General features: G+C 47.9%; 1 protein-coding gene across 2 annotated transcripts in view; it reads left to right on the forward strand.

The window, feature by feature from the left end:
• Nucleotides 1-1,679: 1,679 nt before the first annotated feature.
• Nucleotides 1,680-18,570, forward strand: part of PROX1 (prospero homeobox 1) — a 44,469-nt gene continuing 27,578 nt past the window's right edge. For both annotated transcript variants that reach the window (XM_010221336.2, XM_010221352.2), the window contains exons 1-3: nucleotides 1,680-1,775; nucleotides 9,178-10,966; nucleotides 17,517-17,624. In XM_010221336.2, the coding sequence (XP_010219638.1) occupies nucleotides 9,245-10,966; nucleotides 17,517-17,624 (1,830 nt within the window). In that variant the 5' untranslated portion in view covers nucleotides 1,680-1,775; nucleotides 9,178-9,244. The remainder of the gene's footprint in view (nucleotides 1,776-9,177; nucleotides 10,967-17,516; nucleotides 17,625-18,570) is intronic.

The raw sequence follows: 18,570 nt of genomic DNA on the forward strand, positions 1-18,570 counted from the left end.
ACAAGCGGAGGCTGAACATGTCACCCAGGCGCACGGAGCTTGTGCCGAGGACCCAAGTGGGGAGCGAGGGTCCCTCAGATCCGCACCGTGGGCCCCAGGCAGAGGCGCCTCCGTGGGGGCTGTCGGACCTGGTCCGCAGTGCCGGGGCGGAGGGAAACACGCGTGGGAGCGCGCACGGGATGCGGGGGCGGGGGGGGCCGGCAGTGCGCGCCCCCGCGCGGGCCCGTGCGCTGCCCCGGCGGCGACTTTGTCCTGGCTGCCCCGTCGGGGCACCCGGCGACAGCGGCAGCTCCGGCCGGCGCGGGATGGCCCTGGGGCAGCGGGTGCGGGGCCGTCCCGGGCCGGGCACCCCCGAGTGCGGGTGTGTGAGGGGGGGCCCTCGCCCGGGGGCCGCGCACCCTGCGCGCCGCGGCGCAAACCCGCGCGTGCGGCCGGAGGCCGTTCCCGGAGAGATCCTGAAAGGGAAAAAGGGAGGAAAAAAAAAAAAAAAAAGGAAAAAAGGGCAGCGGGAAGCAGCTCCCGCGGAGGGAGCCAGCGCCGCGCTGCCCTGCGCGCCGTCCGGCGTTATCCCCGCGCCTTCCCTCATGTCCCCGCGTTTTCCCAGGCAAACTTCAGCCTCGCGGCTCCCGCCGCCCGCCGAGGCTCCCGCGTGTCGCGACGCGCGTGTCCTGGGAGAAACCGGGCGCATCTTGCGCATCCGCGGCGGCCTAAAACGCGCGGAGTGGTTGGGAAGCTGCTGCCTTCGCTTCCCAAACCATTTTCCCCTGCAGCCTGGAAGCAAAGTCCGGGCAGAGGCGCGCTGCGAGCAGCGCGGGATGGCTTCAAGTTGAGCTAAACTTGAGCTGCGCCGTGCGCGCCACGCTGCCTCGCAGCCGCCCCTGGTCAATGGGCACCCGTGTTTCCTAAAAGCCTTTTGTTTTGACACATTGCAACCTGATGCTCTTTTTTTTTTTTTAATTCTTTCTTTTTTTTCCCGCATTTATTTATTTATTTGCCTCTCACGTGAAAAGCACGCCGCGAGGCTCCCGGTGAGCGCCGGGCTCCACGGGCATGGAGCAGGGGTGCTCAGGGGGTGTGCGGAAAACCCGCTTTAAGCCCTCTCAGGCGTTCCTAAAATAATAATAGTAATAATAATGAATAATAATAGCAATGATAATAAAGGGAATAAAAGTTGGCGGAGTGGCCGGTTCGCGGCGCGGGCGCTGCGCGGCGCGCGTGGGGCGGCCCAGGTGCGCGGCCACCTTCCCGCGGGGGAACGCGGAGGGGGGAGTGACACCCGCAGGGACCCGGTGACGGGGGAGGAGCCGCCCCCCCTCCCCGTTTTCCCTCTTTTTTCCCTTCTTTTTCCCTCCCTCTCCGCGCCAAGTTCTGCGCTCCCCCGGCCCCGTCCCCGCCGCGGCGCGCGGCGATTGGGCGCCGCGCCGCGCGCACGTCACGCTCCTCTGTGACGTGCGGCCCTTCCTGTTTCCTTCAGCTGTGTCTTAAAGTAAATCTTGTGGCGGAGCGGAGCGCTCGCAGCGCGCAGCCCCGCGCAGCCCCGCGCAGCGCCCGCCCTGCCTCGCGCCCCCGCGCCGCACTCGCCGGGCAGCCGCGCGCGCGGCGCTGCGCTGCGCTGCGCTGCGCTGCGCGCTCGGGCGGCGTGTGCGCGCGCGCGCCGTGCGCTGTGTGCACGGAGTGCATGTGCGTGCGTGCGCTCCCCTCACTCTCCCTCTTTGCGCCGGCAACAACACAAATAATAATAAAAAAGAGGCTCAGTTTCGTCGCCTTTACACGGAGTAAGTATTCTCTCCCTCCTTTCCTTCCCTTTCTTTTCTCTTCTTCTTCTTTTTTCTTTATTTTCTCATTTTTATTATTTTTATTATCATTATTTCGCACTTGCTTGGGCTGCTTTAAACGCTCTAGAGGGGAAAAAAAAAAGAAAAAAAGAAAAAGCAAAACTAATTCCCGGGCAAAACCTCCGCTCGCCGTTATCCAACCTGCGCTTCTTTTCCCAGGAGAGGCAAAATTTGCCGTGACTTTATTAGCCGAGCACCAGCCGGTCCCCCCCGTGCGCAAAGCGGCACCGCTCCGTGAGCCCGCGGGCTGCGTGGGCTCCTCGCCCTGGGTGCTGAAGAGCGAGTGACCTGCTCGTTGTTCGGCGATACCCTCCCCCTGCACCTTCTGGGGGCTCCTTGGCTTTATTTTACCCCGCGGCTTGCAGGGCAGGTTGGTGGGGACGGAAAAGGCACCGAGTGTTTTACTTCTTTTTGTTGTTCCGAGCTTCCTCCTCTCTTCCCCCCCGCCGCTTAAGTTCCCTGTCCCCTGTTTTAAACTCCCCCTGAGCCTCCTCTTTGTCTTGTTTATTAGAGCTGCCTCTTTTTGTCCCTTCCAATTTGCTTGTCATTTGCATGTCGCTACTTCTCTTTTTTAACCCAAACAGGGAAGGGCAGAGACTTTTTTTTTCTTTATTGTTATTATTTCCCCCCCTTTAATTATTATTCTCCTTATTGTTCTGATTACTTTTTCACTGCCGAGGGTGGTGGGACGAGCCGCGGGTTGCAGCAAAGGCAGAGAAGGGATTGGAGCGGTAGGTAGCGAGCGCCTGAGATCAAACGCGAGTCGCGGGATAAGAGCGCTGGCCAGGGGAAAGATGAGGCTCCTCAGTTCTTCCTTGTTGTTCGGGTTTTCCTCGCGGGGGCGGGGGGGTAATTTCCCTTTTTTTTTTTTTTTTTTTTTTCCTTTTCTCGGTGCAGACGGGTCCGGGGAGCGGGGCCGCCCCGCGGAGCGCCCCCCGCCACTTTGAAGGCACTCGGAGCGCGGGAGGGGATGGATAGAGCCGGGCCGGGGGCGGGGGGCTGCGCGGGGAGGGGGCGCCGCGGCGGGACGGGCTCTCCCGGCGCCGCCGGTCCCGGCGCTGCGCGGCCGCGCGGAGGGAGGTCGCCGGTGTCGCCGCCGGCTCCGCGTCGCCGGGCAGGTGCGCGGGCAGGTGCGGCGGGGCCCGGGCGCGCTCGCGCTTGTCCCGGCGCCGGGGGTAGCCCCAAGGAGGGAGAGAGGAAGGGAGGAAGCGGCCCGGGAGGTCTCCGCGCCCGGAAAGTGCACGTGGAGCAGCTGAGATGGGCTCGGGCGCTGCGTGTCGCGCAGGGGCTCCCCGTCCCCTGAAGTAGCAGGTACGGAGGGTGTCGGCTGGACACGTCTTTGACAAAGTAGGAGATGTCACTCATGCCTGGCAGGGGGAATGGCTGCGGACTAGAGGTGCCCTTGAGAGCCCGGCAAAAGTTGGTGAGCGGCAGTGTTCGCACCCTCTGGTTTTCCCACAGATCCCGGGTGCTTGCGGCGGACACGACGGTGCTTCTGGCCACCCCAAAACCCGCACGCGGGCTCCATGGGGAGCGCGGGCACGTGGACGTGCATGCACCTCTGCGTGCGCGTTACTCGAGGGCACAACGGCGCGGCGTTGTCCAGCGCACGCGGTGCGAACGCGGCCGTGGCCCCGCGAGGTGTGAAAGCCCAGATTATTTGTCGCTGCTGTCCTCAGTAGAGGTTTGGCAGGGTGAATTATACCAAGGCAGCTTTCCTCCCCGTACATTTGCATGTGGCACATACCCTTTATGTCTTATTCTCACAGTTTTTCTGCAAGTTGCCATCAATCACATAAAGTTTACGGCCACCGCAGCCCGTTTTGCATGTGTTTTATCTGCTTTTTGTCCAAAGCTCACCTTTTAACTGCTGTATCGCCTACTGGGACATGTTTATTAATGCTGAAATGTAGACAGAGGATCAACATTTGATAAATGCTGAACTGTGATAAAAAGTACAGTGTGTGTACTTCTTGCTAACAGCTCCGTATTAATTTGTTCTGTAAACTATCTAACATGCGCTGAATGTTGCTCCCTGTATATAGAGCTAACTTCTCTGCCAGTGAAAATCCAAGGCCTCTCACTGTATATCACTATTTTTTTTTTAATGCTCAGTTGATAAATTTAGATAGTCATCGGAATGGGCATATTTTGCAATTGGAGTTTAATTCATGTGCAGGGCAGAATTGTAAATGCCACAATTTATGTTCTTTAAATAATGATTTATTCTGCCTCAAAGTGCAGACTAACTGCACTTGTCTAATTCAAGATTTCTAATTTAACTAACTGTGTCGTGTAGCTTCGAAAAATATCCTTGAAGACTTGGGCTGAGTTCATAGGAGGAATCTTGTGAGTGTTTCAGTATTGTCTCTGCACAGCATCCCTGTGAGGTCTTGTTTTCTTTGTGATCAATCAAATAACAAAACTCAAACTGTTGTTTAAGGAGAAAAAAAAGTGAATTTTATTCTCAAAGCAGCTTGACTTCTCTTTTTACCTTTTTCATTCGGAGAAGGGGTTTCCTCGAATGGTACAGCCCACAGATACGCGACGAAGGGCTGTACGTCTCCCCAAAATCATAATAAAGGCCTGTACTAATGAGCTGCTGAGCAACTCTTGTTAGTGAGCTCTGTCAATTCGCCCTGAAGCCGATGGGAATTGAGGATACTTGGCATTCGCAGGCTGCGCTGAATACCTTGCTGGATTGGGCCCTATATCGTCAGGTATATATATGTGTATATATATATTTTAAAAGGGTGGCTTTTCTGTTTCATGCTAAAGACCAGCTACTGTCATTTTGAACTAAATCAGGTTATAATGATTGCTGCTTCTTGTGGAGCAATACGAACAAAGTGACTTTTAATGCATAAATAGTTGCTAATTATTTCTGCCTTGTTTCAGGCAGAAATTTTACTGCGTGCCTCAGTTAAAGGAATTAGGTAACTTTTGCTCCCCAGAAAACTTGTGTCAAAAACCATCCAAAAAGGTAGTTACTTTTTCATTAGCCTGATGAAGTGATTTTAGCCCTGAACAGCTCTATGATACATAAATCCACTCTCCGGATTTGAACTGGTTTTGTGTGCAGTGCTATTGACAAAAATAATTTGCGCCTCACGCTCGCTGGCTGGTGCTGGAGAGCCCTGCCCCGCGCAGGGCTTTAGAATGAAAGATCTAAACATTTCTATTAGCAGAAGCGTGTTAAATTTCTTGCGTAGTATTGGCATAGGGGGCTGAGAACAGCCAGCCAGACACTTGACCAAAGAAAAGAGTTGGCTCACAAAAAGACAGGCACAAATTCAGCTCTCTAAGCCAGTATCTCCTCGAGTTCATCAATGGATTGGCTTCAAGTTTAGCACTTCACTACTGTGTTTTTGAGGGTTGTTTCCTATCAGTTGGGCACCAAGGGCTTTAGGTCCTTAGCCTCTGCCCTTCCAGACTTGTGAAGTAGGAAGAGTTTAGATGTAAAACTCCTTTCTGCCTCGTAGAGGAATGAATTAATCTAAGAGAAAATGAAAATGCTCTGTGTAGATCAGGGTGAGCTTACAAAATTGGTTGCAGAAACTGATTGCTTTGCAGTGAGTGCTGCTAAATGCCTGACATCGCATGCCATGCTAGCTGCAGCCTTGGGAACGGGAATGCTTTGATACCTAGAAATTAAACTGTTTCCAGCTTATGAATTGACGTATATCTAATGCATAGAAAATAAACCCACGTGTGTAGATGCTGTGTTATTTAGAAGCTACTCATAGTTATATTTAAAGTTGCATTTAATCAAATTGCTTTCAACAAAAGTTTTGAAAGTAAGACATTATTTACCATTACGTCTAATCAAATCTCCTTAAACAAAAGTTTTGGAAGCAAATTTGTAAAGGAAATTCTGAAAACTGTGTTTTTTGGGGGGAGCTCAGGAAGGTACTGAGGTCCTTACTGCATTTTTGAAGTACACAGGAATGGAAAATGTTCAGTTTCTTTTAAGAGAAAGCCACATCTTGCAAGTTGAGGCCCAAGATGTGGAGGGTAGATTTAACATAAACTATGCTTGGCAGGTAAGAAGTATCAGAAGTGACATGTAAAGCAAATTTCACCTTCACAAATTTAAAGCTCTGTAACTCAGAAATGCTGCTCTTAAAGATTTCTGTGTAGATATTGACAATCTAATCTGCCCTTCTAAGTATATATTTCTGGACAGCTGTACAGAAACAAGATGCGCAAGATGTAGCTCTGAGACAATATGAAGCCCAAGTGCTGGTATTATGTAAAGGACATGAACTTCCTAATTTTTTTTTTCCAAGAGTTCCCTATTTATCCACTTCCAGTTTAATCAGTATCAAGGTCTGCCTGTCACGCCTGGGATTTCACACGCTGCCCTACGTGGCATTCCCCTTTCCTTGAGACGCCAGTTGCTTTTGGTGCCCCCTCACACAGCGCTAAGCAGCCGCTCGCTCCGCGTTCGGGTGTTTCCCATATTTAAGATCAGCGCGGGGGGCGCGGGGAGATGCCGCGAGTGGCGTTGGTGGCCGTGGGGTGCTGGGCGCTGGGGGCGGCATCGCTCGGGGGCGCCTCGTGCCGCTGGCGTCGGCGGGAGCCGCGGAGCAGCTGGCGGCGCGGGAGAGGGAAGCGGGCGCCCGGAGGCAGGATGCGTGGCAATGACCTCCCCGCGCGGCGCGGGACAGGCGGCTTCCTGAGCTGCCGGCTCAAGGGTACGGCCAGCCCTCGCCCTCCCCACGTGCGTGTCCTTGCGGGGGCACTGGGCCAGGGGGACGGAAGCGGCGTGCAGGCACCTAGAACCTGCTGGGAAGCGGGCAGGACTTGAAACTTCGCATGAGATTTTCTGTGTGGGTCTGGGAAGGTGCTGCTGGGTCTTAAGAGTAGTTCAACTACAAAAAAAGGGAGGAAAAGCATTAAAGTTGTGGTGCTATTCCTACCACACTCTCCCCCACCACCATCCCTGGTCCTGGGCAACTACTATCTTTAAGCAAAATGCCTTTAGGATATCTTGCGAGCAGCAAGCAAGAGCTCTTACAGTTATCTTGCAATTAGCTTATATCGCTTTCAAATGAACACTACTAGACTGGAAGGTCAACCTTGACCCTGCCCTGTAGCAAGCCAAGATCGCCTGCTTAATACCTCCTGTGACTGTGCGCGTGTGTCACCCCTGTCCCCCTCCCCGATAGCTTGGCCTTCTGCTTATGAGAAGACCCTTCTGAAAATTCAACAATTCCCATTTGTTTTGAAAGGAAATCCTAATCGTAGAGCCCGCTCCTGGCCCCTAAAAACTCCTTCTGCATTAACTTGAAGAAAATAGGAGACTGGCTTTTACAGCACGTCCTTCCAATCAGGGCCAGATCCTGCCCGTGGCACCCAGCAGGATTTTGTCGTTGGGACAGTGCCCTGGGCTCCAGGGGAATTGCTTGCAGAGGGTGATGCTCCCTCGGGTGCAGGTGATGGGATTGGGCCCCTGCAATGTCACTCCTCGTTATTTTATTAGCATCAGGTCTCCAAACTTCACTCGCTTAATGTGCTCCTTGATCAGGAGGGATTTCTGAAGGCACTGTCCTGACAGCAGCATAAGGCTCTGGATTTCCCATCTGAATTCATGACATTTTTTTTTCTATCATTCTTTGCTTTTCTGTATGCAAGGAGCCAGTAACGTAAACAAACATCATGTCCCTTGCATAACGGTCTCTGACACCAAATCTCTGAAAATTCTTCTAGTACATCCAGAATCTGTGGGCAAAGGCTGCAGAGTAAACATAATGCTTTTAGGTGTTAAAAGCTTCTTTTTTTTTCCCCTCCTGGTTGCAAGCTAAGCATTGACTACTGTCTTGATTTTGCAGATTATTTCATGCTGAAATTATGCCTATTTGCATGGATAGTCATTCTTTAAAACTAGCCACAGATGCAGTCCTAGGGAGCACGTAGATGTTTTTACAGGTGAACCGAAAGAGATGGGAGCAATTCCAAAAAGTCTGCATGCTGCCTTTGGCAATATACCCTGTTATTGTGAAGCCTGTGCTCTGTTAAGCAAATGTAAAGTTTAATATTAGATAAGCATCGCATGAAAAATATTTTAATTTTACTCAGTGTTAAATTTTAAGAAACAGGAAAGAATGTCGAAAGCTCTATGTGCAGTGTGAGTTTAGCATCACTAGTTAATAAGTCACAAATTATGTCAAGAGCCTTTTACAAAATGCAAGGAAGTGTGTTATCTTTTTATGCTGTGTTCCTGGGAAACAATGAGAGTTCATATAAAGAGAAGGTATCTTCCTTTCTCACGCATTTGATTGATGTTCTTGCTTTCATCTTTCCATATTTTTTCTCATCTTTCTGCATGTCACAGGAAATAAGATTCTGTGTATTCAAAATATTACATGTAAGAGAGGCTTCACTGGGCATTTGAGATACTGGTTTGGGAGATTTTTCTAAGATAGAGGGATGTGACACTGAACATGCCTTGTTTCTGCAATGCAAAAAAATTAACATCATGTATTTTAGGGTATGAAATGCAAAATTTTCGTGCACTGGGATTTACTCAGAGGATATAAGTTAAGCAAAAAGAAAGAATGAGTGGGGAATTTTAAATACTCTTGTGGCTAGTCACTGCTACATGTGAGGCTACGTTAACTAGCTACGTTTTGGGCTTTATTTGATTACATCTAGGTAAATATTATAATCCTGTCCATAAAATATTTTAATGCATTTTTTTTGCTTTGCTGAATAAATGTTTTCCTAATGATTTAAAAGAGGTTTTCTTCCCAATATAAATCTGTGCATGTTTTCTTCACCTTTCACATATCCTGTCCTACCTAAAATTAAGTGAAAGTTGTTGTTTTGACCTTCAGATACTTATTTATCATTTTTATCTCTCTTTAGAAAACAAACCCACAATTACAGTTTTTACATTGCAATTGATTTTTTTTAATCCAAATTTTATACAATTTCTTGTTTTAACAATAAATCTTAAATAAGGAGTACTTTCATCTTCTTTTGTAACATGTATCTCAATGCCCTAAATTTAATCAATTGGTTGTCAGAGGCTGTGTTCTTCTAATCTACTCTTTCTTCTGAAGATAAACAGTATCATTTTAGGCATTTGTGCAAGAGAATCATATTACTGGTGCTTAAGCAGTTTTTGCTTTTTTAAATCTTAATCCATCTTAAACCAGTGGAGCAGAAATATTTAAAAATGTTTCATTTCAAGCAGAGTGCATAATAAATTGCAATAATTGTAATGTGCCATAAATCCCAGAGCCTATGCATTTTGCATTTTATTCAGGATTGAGGTCAGGAAATTTGGAGAAATTTAAAGAAAATGATTCATCAGTCCTTTTGTTCTGTTGGCCAGGGTCCCAGGATTCTTGAGCTGAGCCCAGCTGACAAGCTTTTGAAGATGGCACAATAACAGTCCAGTGATGCCTGACCATGACAGCACAGCCCTCTTAAGCAGGCAAACCAAGAGAAGAAGAGTTGACATTGGAGTGAAAAGGACGGTAGGGACAGCATCTGCATTTTTTGCAAAGGCAAGAGCGACGATTTTTAGTGCCATGAATCCCCAAGGTTCAGAGCAGGATGTTGAGTATTCAGTGGTGCAGCATGCAGATGGGGAAAAGTCAAATGTACTCCGCAAGCTGCTGAAGAGGGCGAACTCGTATGAAGATGCCATGATGCCTTTTCCAGGAGCAACCATAATTTCCCAGCTGTTGAAAAATAACATGAACAAAAATGGTGGCACCGAGCCCAGTTTCCAAGCCAGCGGTCTCTCTAGTACAGGCTCAGAAGTACATCAGGAGGATGTATGCAGCAACTCTTCAAGAGACAGCCCCCAAGAGTGTCTTTCCCCTTTTGGCAGGCCTACTATGAGCCAGTTTGATGTGGATCGGTTATGCGACGAGCACCTGAGAGCTAAGCGCGCTCGGGTTGAGAATATAATCCGGGGTATGAGCCATTCCCCCAGCGTGGCGTTAAGGGGCAATGAAAATGAGAGAGAAATAGCTCCGCAGTCCGTGAGTCCCCGAGAAAGTTACAGAGAAAACAAACGCAAGCAAAAGCTGCCGCAGCAGCAGCAGCAGAGTTTCCAGCAGCTGGTTTCGGCGAGGAAGGAGCAGAAGCGCGAGGAGCGCAGACAGCTGAAGCAGCAGCTGGAGGACATGCAGAAACAGCTGCGCCAGCTGCAGGAGAAGTTCTACCAAATCTACGACAGCACCGACTCTGAAAATGATGAAGATGGCAACCTGTCCGAAGACAGCATGCGCTCCGAAACCATGGACGCGAGGGCAGGCGACTCCGTTGGCCGCTCGGACAACGAGATGTGCGAGCTGGACCCAGGGCAGTTCATCGACCGGGCCCGTGCCCTCATCAGGGAGCAAGAAATCGCAGAGAACAAGCCCAAAAGAGAAGGTCCCAAGGAAAAGGAACAAGGGCCAAATTCTTTCCACCCCGAAGGCAAACATTTGGCCGAGACACTGAAACAGGAACTGAACACGGCCATGTCCCAGGTTGTGGACACAGTGGTTAAAGTTTTCTCATCCAAGCCCTCCCGCCAGCTTCCTCAGGTCTTCCCACCTCTGCAGATCCCGCAAGCCAGATTTGCCGTGAACGGCGAGAACCACAACTTCCACACGGCCAACCAGCGCCTGCAGTGCTTTGGGGATGTCATCATCCCCAACCCACTGGACACCTTCGGCGGCGTGCAGATGCCCGGCGCCACCGACCAAACCGAGGCGCTGCCCCTTGTCGTCCGCAAAAACTCGTCCGACCAATCGGCCTCAGCGCCGCCGCCCGGGGGCCACCATGCCTCCCTCCACCAGTCCCCGCTGTCGGCCACGGCGGGCTTCTCCACCTCCTCCTTCCGCCACCCCTTCCCGCTGCCCCTCATGGCCTACCCCTTCCAGAGCCCGCTGGGCGCCCCGTCAGCCTCCTTCCCGGGAAAGGAGCGCGCCTCCCCTGAATCCCTCGACCTGACTCGCGAGACCACGAGTCTGAGGACCAAGATGTCGTCGCACCACATGAACCACCACCCTTGCTCGCCAGCACACCCGCCCAGCGCCGCCGAAGGGCTCTCCTTGTCGCTCATAAAGTCCGAGTGCGGCGACCTCCAAGACATGTCTGAAATCTCACCTTACTCGGGAAGTGCAATATCCTTTTCTAAAGAGAAACCATAACCGGCTGCTGTACTGGGGCTGGATCGCGGGGGCTTCTCGCGTTCCCCTCGCACCTCGCGTTGTAGCTGGGGAGGAGAGGACCTCGTGCCATTGCCGTGTGCTGGGGCGAGTTGGGCATTCATGGGGGAAGCAGGCAGGGCCTTGGCAAAGCTCGTGGCTACATCCCAGATTGGGTATGAGTTAATGGTGCTGCCATCCGCCTTGCTTCACCTGCTTGAGCTCTCGTCAAAGAGAGACTTTACGGTGGTCATGCTAAACCAGTGAGCCCCCAGGCCAATAAAAAAGACCCCCCTCGCCCCAACCCTTCAGACCATTGAGGTGTGTAGGAGAAGGAGCCCGGCCCAGGTCCCGGTGTGGAGGAGCCACGGTGCCCTCCCCGCTGAGCCCCGTGGCAGCCCGTTGCCACCGCGGCTCACCCAGAACAAACGTTTGGTTGTTTGGAAGCCGTCGGGTCCTCAAGTGAGTAAACAGAGTAAAGCACAAACGACGCAGGTACTGATATATTCAAGCTGCAGCAAGTTGTCCTTCCCTCCTGCCCCCCCAAACCCAGAGGTCTGTTCCTCAGCCCTCGTGCAGCTGCCTGCTATGCATGATTAACCTCTGCTCAGCCATACACAGAAATCTTTTGTCCTAACGTACACAAAGCAAATTATTTTGGAAAGCTAGAGAGAACAATCAAATATAAAACTTCAGCTGTATTAAATTTACAGAACACATACCCTCTTTTTTTTAAAAAAAAAGATAAAATCCCTCTTTTTAGTTTAGTATCAGGCTTTTGTTAAGGGAAAAATATATCTCTGCTCTTATTTAGGCATATCCAGATATATTCTGTATTTTTTTTTTCCCTGGGAACTAGTACTTTTTTTTCTTCCTTTTTAGCAATAACACCTCCCACTCTTAGCATTTTATCCACTAATGTGTTTTTTTGGTCAAAAGATTTTTCTTCCAAGTGCAGTTGTATTAAATGTGAATAGAATGCCCAGTGCTAAAATTGAGCAGTCTGAACGAGGGGTAGGTTGTCATCTCCTGCCTGGTCCAAGACTCCTCCACAAAGCAGCAGCAGAGCTTAGCATTGCAGGTACAGCTAATTTTATTTCCAAGTTGTCGAAAGTTATCATACTAAGTAACTGTACCTGCGTGAGGAAATTGGCCCCTTTCCAGGGTTATCTCCTGGAGGCAGATGCAAAAGGCTGTGCTGATACCCTGTCATGGGGTATCTGCTTGGCAATTAATAACTTTGGTTGCTTTGATTAGTTAAAGCAGGTTTTATGTACCAGCACTGTGTGGATCAGGTGCCATGGCAGAGGGATAGCAGAGCCCTCAGGGCTGCCCGGAGCCAAGATGGGCACCACAATGTGGGTACTCCCCCACAGCCCTCTGCCATGGTGCTGCTGATACAGCCATGGTCATACTGTGGACCGAAAACGGCTGCAGACCAATGGTTTTTGGCCTCCAGATGCGAATGCTGCTGTGCTGCAGCCTGAGGAGGTGTTCTTTGAAGAATCTCTTCCCCAGCAGAGTTCAGATGTGTCCCCGATGGTGAGAGGGAAGTCATGGCTTGCCAGAGCCTCGCAGGGTGTGCCGTATGGCAAGAAAAGGGTGACGGGCCAAAGCCAGCGTCGCGCGCCGCTGTTGCTGGCCACTTCTTGAGGTTTGGATCAAAAAGTCTTCCTTGCCTGTTGACATGGAAGTGGTGAGGCTCTTGAGGTCCACAGGATGGACAGCGCAGGGCAAGACTCAGGCCAGAGTAATTATGTTGTTCCTAAAACAACGTACGGGGCATATTAATTATTTTAGTATCAAAGTGATTTCTCCTTACTGGAAGAGGAGTTATAGGAGCTCAAAAAATGGCCAGAGTAGAAACTAGGAATATTTCTGTAGCTGCAGGTGATCCTCTGCACCCTTCAAACATCTCTCCCTCTCTCTTACTGTGCCTCACCATGATCATGGAGGGAGTTTGTGACGGCTGCAACACGGGTCTGTGAATGTCCCGGCAGCTGGGACCGCTCCAAGGGTATCCAGAGGGAAACGGGAGCGTTAGTGTGACACACTGTGCACTTTCCTCTTTCCCTGTGCCACATTTCTTCCCCAGTGGCTGTGACTTTCCCACTTGGACAGTAGCACTTGCAGGCTGCAGCTGGACCTGGGGTTAGGTAGGAAGCTGCTGGAGGAGCTGGTTTCTTAGCTAGCATCGGTGCAGGGCCTGTGCCCTGGCGCAGACGCAGCGGTGGGGACGGCTCTGCCTGGCAGCAGTTTCCAGGGAGAGGTGCAGTACGGAGGCTGGTTTGTTTGTGGTGGAGTCTGCGGCGGCCCTTTTATGTGAACATGGTTGCATGTGCACATATAAGAAATATATTTCTTGAGAGGCAGCTCTCTCTTCACTGCAGAAAGCAACATCTGTTTTCCTGGACAACACAGCCAGAATGAGAGCATAGAACTAGGAGATACAGCCAAGCTGAGGCTTTAGTAGTAAAATACTGAACCAGCCTGTCATCTTTTCTTTTTCCCCCTTTTTTTTTATACCAACACATTTAAAATGCATCTGATCAATTTGATGAGTTGCAGAAGGAAATGGTTAATGTTTGCGTATGCTGCTAAACGAGATAAGAGGCACCTGCAGCATGAGTTCGCATCTTGTTCGTGAATGCAGTCTATATCTTTGCAAACTAATCTGTTTAATCAAATATTAAGTTTTATTCAAATTCCCAAAGAAACAGACAGCCAATTGTTTTTCTGCACGGTCTTCCTTTGTCGTGCCTCCTCTTTGCATCTCAAGAAAAATAGCCTCGTTCAGCCCCAAAACATTTGCATAGATCAAAATTGAAGCACAACAGTAGTTTGTGTGCTGCTAAGACATCTGTAAAGGTGAAGAAGTTTTTTGTTTTTCCCCCTGGCAGGAGGGCTTTAGAACACAAGTGAAACTTTCTACAATTTATTTATTTTTAAGCAGAGTTTCGATCCAACTGGAATGAGTTTCATAGTCCTAATATTTGAAAGCTATAATTAGTGAATTACAACATTTTGAAATGAGGAGTTATTACATCTGACTAGAATAAAACTAATTAAAGTTTTTTTTTTTTTTTTAAAAAAAAAGAAAGCAATTTTACAGCAAGCTGGATAACTTTATCCTGTTGATAAAACCTGTGGGATGCAGGAATACTTTCCAGGCAGCCCATTTCAGGGTTTTAAAGATGCTCTGAAATACATCAGTTTGAAGCTTTGCCGGTTAAAAGCACCTAGTGCGTAACTTCAGGAGACGCTTGGCTTTGCAAGCGCAGATTTTTTGCCTGGTATAGCCTATTCTTACATCTTTTCCTTCTGCTTGGTGCATGTGTAGGCTAGAAAAGCCGATTAGAGTATTTGTGGAGGCTCAGGACGAGTAACAGAAAAATCATCTCCACCAAAAAATATTCTTGGAAAAGAGGAGAGTTACCTGGTAAGATCCAAGTGCAAATGAGCCAAATGGCATGAAGTGGTAGCTCCCCAGTTAAGGCACATGAGAGTGAGCACAGGTTTCATCCCCAGCGTTTGCTTCCCATTCTTACATTTTGCCTTTTTGCTGTTGCTGTCTTAGGTGAGGCTGCGCTGCCCTGTGTAAACGCACAACACTGAGACGCGCAGGTTGTTTGAACACTGCTTTAGGTTCAGCTGCACTACACTGTTTCTCTGATCTTTTATGCTCCTGAGCAGATGTCTTTCATTAATTTATGGATTTATCATCTTTTCTTTCTCTCCTTTTTTTTTTTCCTTTCCTTTCCTTTCCTATCCTTTTTTTTTTTTTTTTTTTTTTTTACACCTGGCAGCTGGCTCAAGTTTCAGCAGTTATTGTCTATTTTGCATTACCCATAGAATTGAATGTCATCTGTCTTCACAAAGCTATAGCTAAGAGAATTGAGGCGAGCCACATGAGCTGCTGGGACAGAGCTTGTTTGCGTTCCATTCGGCACCCCTCCTCCCTTTACCTCCTTAATATTTATTTGTGCTCGTTTTCTTTCCTGGCCTTGAATGGGGCTTAGCTCGTGTTCAGTACAGCTGTATGTTTACTGAATCTATTTCATCATGAGTCATTGTGCGTGTGTAAGTATCCTGGAAACAGCTAGTGCTTTCTTGGAAGAACAGTTGCTTTTCAGCCCAAGCACTTAAAAAGGAAATTAAGCAATTGGTCAGTTCTTTTTTTTTTTTTTTTTTTTTTTTTTCTGAAATAGCCATGGGTTATCTAATTCTTAGCCCTTCGGTCTATCATTAACTGCTTTTTGATAGTTTATTGCACAGTATATCTTTTATCTCAGTAAAGCGTTAACCTTAGGATCAAGATAGAAAGATTTGTTGCATTATTGATGTCGCTTTAAGGCTGCCAAGTGCTTAAGAACAAGTATAATTTTAATAAAAAATGGATTTCTTGGAGTTTGAGGCTTAGAACATCTTTTAATACATGTTTCATTCAGTATCAATATCCTCTGGCATTATGGCAGAAAATATTTTAAAATCCTAAATGCAAATTAAATCAGGAAAAACGGAAACAAAATACTGAGACAATTGTCTAATATGCTTAAATCCAGCAAATATGATAGCTTTTTTAGAAGTTTAAGTACATCTTTTAGTTTCCATTGAAAGAGACTCTATGCCAAACATGATTCTAACATGTTGTCAGCACCAGAAGAATTACAAATTAAGGAGACTTAGGGTCTTTTTTTTTTTTTTTTTTTTTCCTTATCGAAGTTCTCCTCCAGCCCCCCACTTCCCTGCGACAAATCTCATAGCAAAAAGGATTTCTGGTGCAGAAGTTTTGGTTTGTCTAAAACTCTTATCACTAAGCAATAGGTGACAGCTTGCTACTATTATTTCACTTACGTATTTTGACAGATGGCACTGCAGAGTGTAATGCTCTTTTAGACTTCTCTATCAGTCTAATGGAGGTAACTGGAGGTTCTTTCAACTCTTCTCTTGGCACAAGAAGTATGTCAGTCATAAATTATCTTCTTTGTAATCATTAAGCGTCTAAAACAAAATGCAAGTTCAGCTGAGCCGTTTTCTGCGTACTTCCAGAAAATAAGAGGTTTTTCAGCTAATATTATCTATGGCTTTTTTTTTTTTCTTTCTTTCTAATGCCACATTTTTTCAATCTAAAAAATGAATCTTCTTATTTTGCCACAGAATAAACGGGAAGGTTTCGGTAGATTTCACTAATTAGAGAAGAGGGTATTCTCCTGAAAGAGCTGGCTAATAACCAGGAGCCCGCTGGTCCGTAGGTGCCTGCGTTTCCCATGCGGAGCCCCGGGCTGGGATGCTCCGTGCTGACGTGTTCCCGGCCGAAAGGTGGAGGCACCTTGGCAGCGCCGGAGCGGCGAACTTGTGTGACCTTCCCCCCCTCCCAGCCCGGCCATAAGGTGTGAAACGGGTGAATTTTCCAGCAATTGTGTTTAGGAGGAACAGTCCTTAGAGGAGCTTCTGGGAAGAACCCTTAATTGACCTTGGGGGGGTCAGAAAGGGGAGGGGGGCGCATTGATTTTCTCCACGTGCATCTTCATTTCTGATAAATTATAAAGCCATTAATTTGCTGAGGAAATGGCAGGGCCAGCCTGCGGCACAGATGTGACCAGGGCTGTCCTAGCGCACAGCACACAAAAGAGAGCCAAGAAGCTGGGAGAAAACCAGAAAGCCGGGATTGTTATGGTTAGCTTCACATTCCCTTGGGAACTGTTTTCGTTGCTTCTGTTTACAGATCTAAAAGGTAATGATGTTTCCAGGATAAATAGGCTGCCTTATAGGGTAAGTGGCCATTTATTGATCCGCTAGCCCACAGTCATCGATCGCTTCGCCCCAAATACAGCCGCCTTCTCGGAGGAGTTAACTGTGTAAATCAGAGCAAGGCGCGTTTGCTGGGGGGGACCCGGGGGCAGGGGGGGCTCCCTCTGCCTTCCAGAAATGTTGCTTTCAATGAGAAGGCGGCAATTGAAGCAAAGCACTAACAGGATTAGGGACTGGCTCAAGATGTTAAAATTTATCGACGCTAATGAAGCAGGTAAAACGCACTGCCAGCGTGAAGCACCGTTCGAGATGATAAAGCACCTCCAATAGTTGCACGTGCATTAGCTTTATTTAGTACAGGCTGCATTTTGTACAGGCGCTGAGGGAAAGCAAACTTTAGCTGGACTCGCCAAGCGGAGGGAGGAAAAAGCTCGGGTAAGTTTTCTGCAGCACATGCCTGGTGCATTTGTTTCCCTAGCAACAAGTGCACGTACATATGGCACACAAGCCCCAAACTTGCAAAATTCCTGAGACCCAGCACTAAAACTTGGGCACTGCAAAATACAGCGTTTAGCTTCCCTCTCCTCACGTACTTCACCGAGCTGTTTTACAGAAAATCACACCGCGGCAGCTTAAATGGGAGTAATTCCCGTGTAATCTCAGGGTCCACGGAATATTTAAGAGGGCACGTTTTCAGGTCTCTACATTTGCAAACTGCCATGTTTTTTTTTTTTTTTTTCAAGAAAAGCGTTTTCCTTCACTAATTCAATCCTACATGCAGGAAGGCTTGTCACCGAATCACTTGAAAAAGGCCAAGCTCATGTTCTTTTACACCCGGTACCCAAGTTCCAATATGCTGAAAACCTACTTCTCAGATGTAAAGGTAAGAAAAACTCTCTCTCCTTTTATTTTTTTCCCTTATGTGTGCTGCATTTGGGCCTGAGAAAGTATCACGTTATCATATCTGGGATTAATAACGATTATTTCTGGGTACACAAAGGTTCCTGCTGACTTTATTCATTTGTTCTTCCTGTCGAGATGTACCCTGCTTGTGCCTACAAGAGGAAGGGGGAGGCTGGAGGATTTTAATTCCAAAAAAAAAAATCTTGGAAGTTTCAGAACAAAACAAGAATAATTATGGCAGTAAATACAAACAGTTTTCATTTTACATATCCTATTAAAAATAGAGATTTTTGTGGTGGTGGAAATGCACTTCCAAGAACATTTTGGAGCAGTTCTCAAGTGCTCCCTTATTGTTTCATTTCGGTTGGTTTCCTCGTATTTGTGCTTACATAAGCACAGTGTAGAATCCCTTTCTTTCTGTCAAAAAGAAACAGTACATTGAAATTCTCCATGCAGAAGCTGCTTAAAAACAAAAGTGATGATTGTCTCTTATTTACAACTTAATTTGTTGTTGATGCAGAGTACACTGAGCATAAGGAGGATGAATAAAGTGACAGATTCAGGCCACATTATTCAAATGAGGATATGAAAGCTGTCGACATACAGCTGCATCCTCCCTCATTCTACAGAATATTAGGACCTCCTGATTTTTTTTCTAAAAGTAATTGTTCCTTCACATCAACTTGATTTTGTGCTAATCATCTAAGTTTTTTTAAAAAAAAGCATAGATTGGGTTTTAATGATTATAATGGTGTACATGGTGTCATTATCCAAGTAACTTTATAAACATTACATTAGCTTAAATTAGTTTGTTACACTTCTCTTCCCCCTTTCCCCGCAACAAATTACACAAATCCTTCTTTTAATCACTTTTGAGTTACGGGGTGGTTTTTTTCAGTCTTACTGGGAGGTAATCCCGCAGGTTG

This window comes from Tinamus guttatus, unplaced genomic scaffold (assembly GCF_059628265.1).
Source record: "Tinamus guttatus ecotype Peru unplaced genomic scaffold, ASM5962826v1 Tinamus_guttatus_pri_ptg000033l, whole genome shotgun sequence".
Taxonomy (NCBI): Eukaryota; Metazoa; Chordata; class Aves; order Tinamiformes; family Tinamidae; genus Tinamus; species Tinamus guttatus.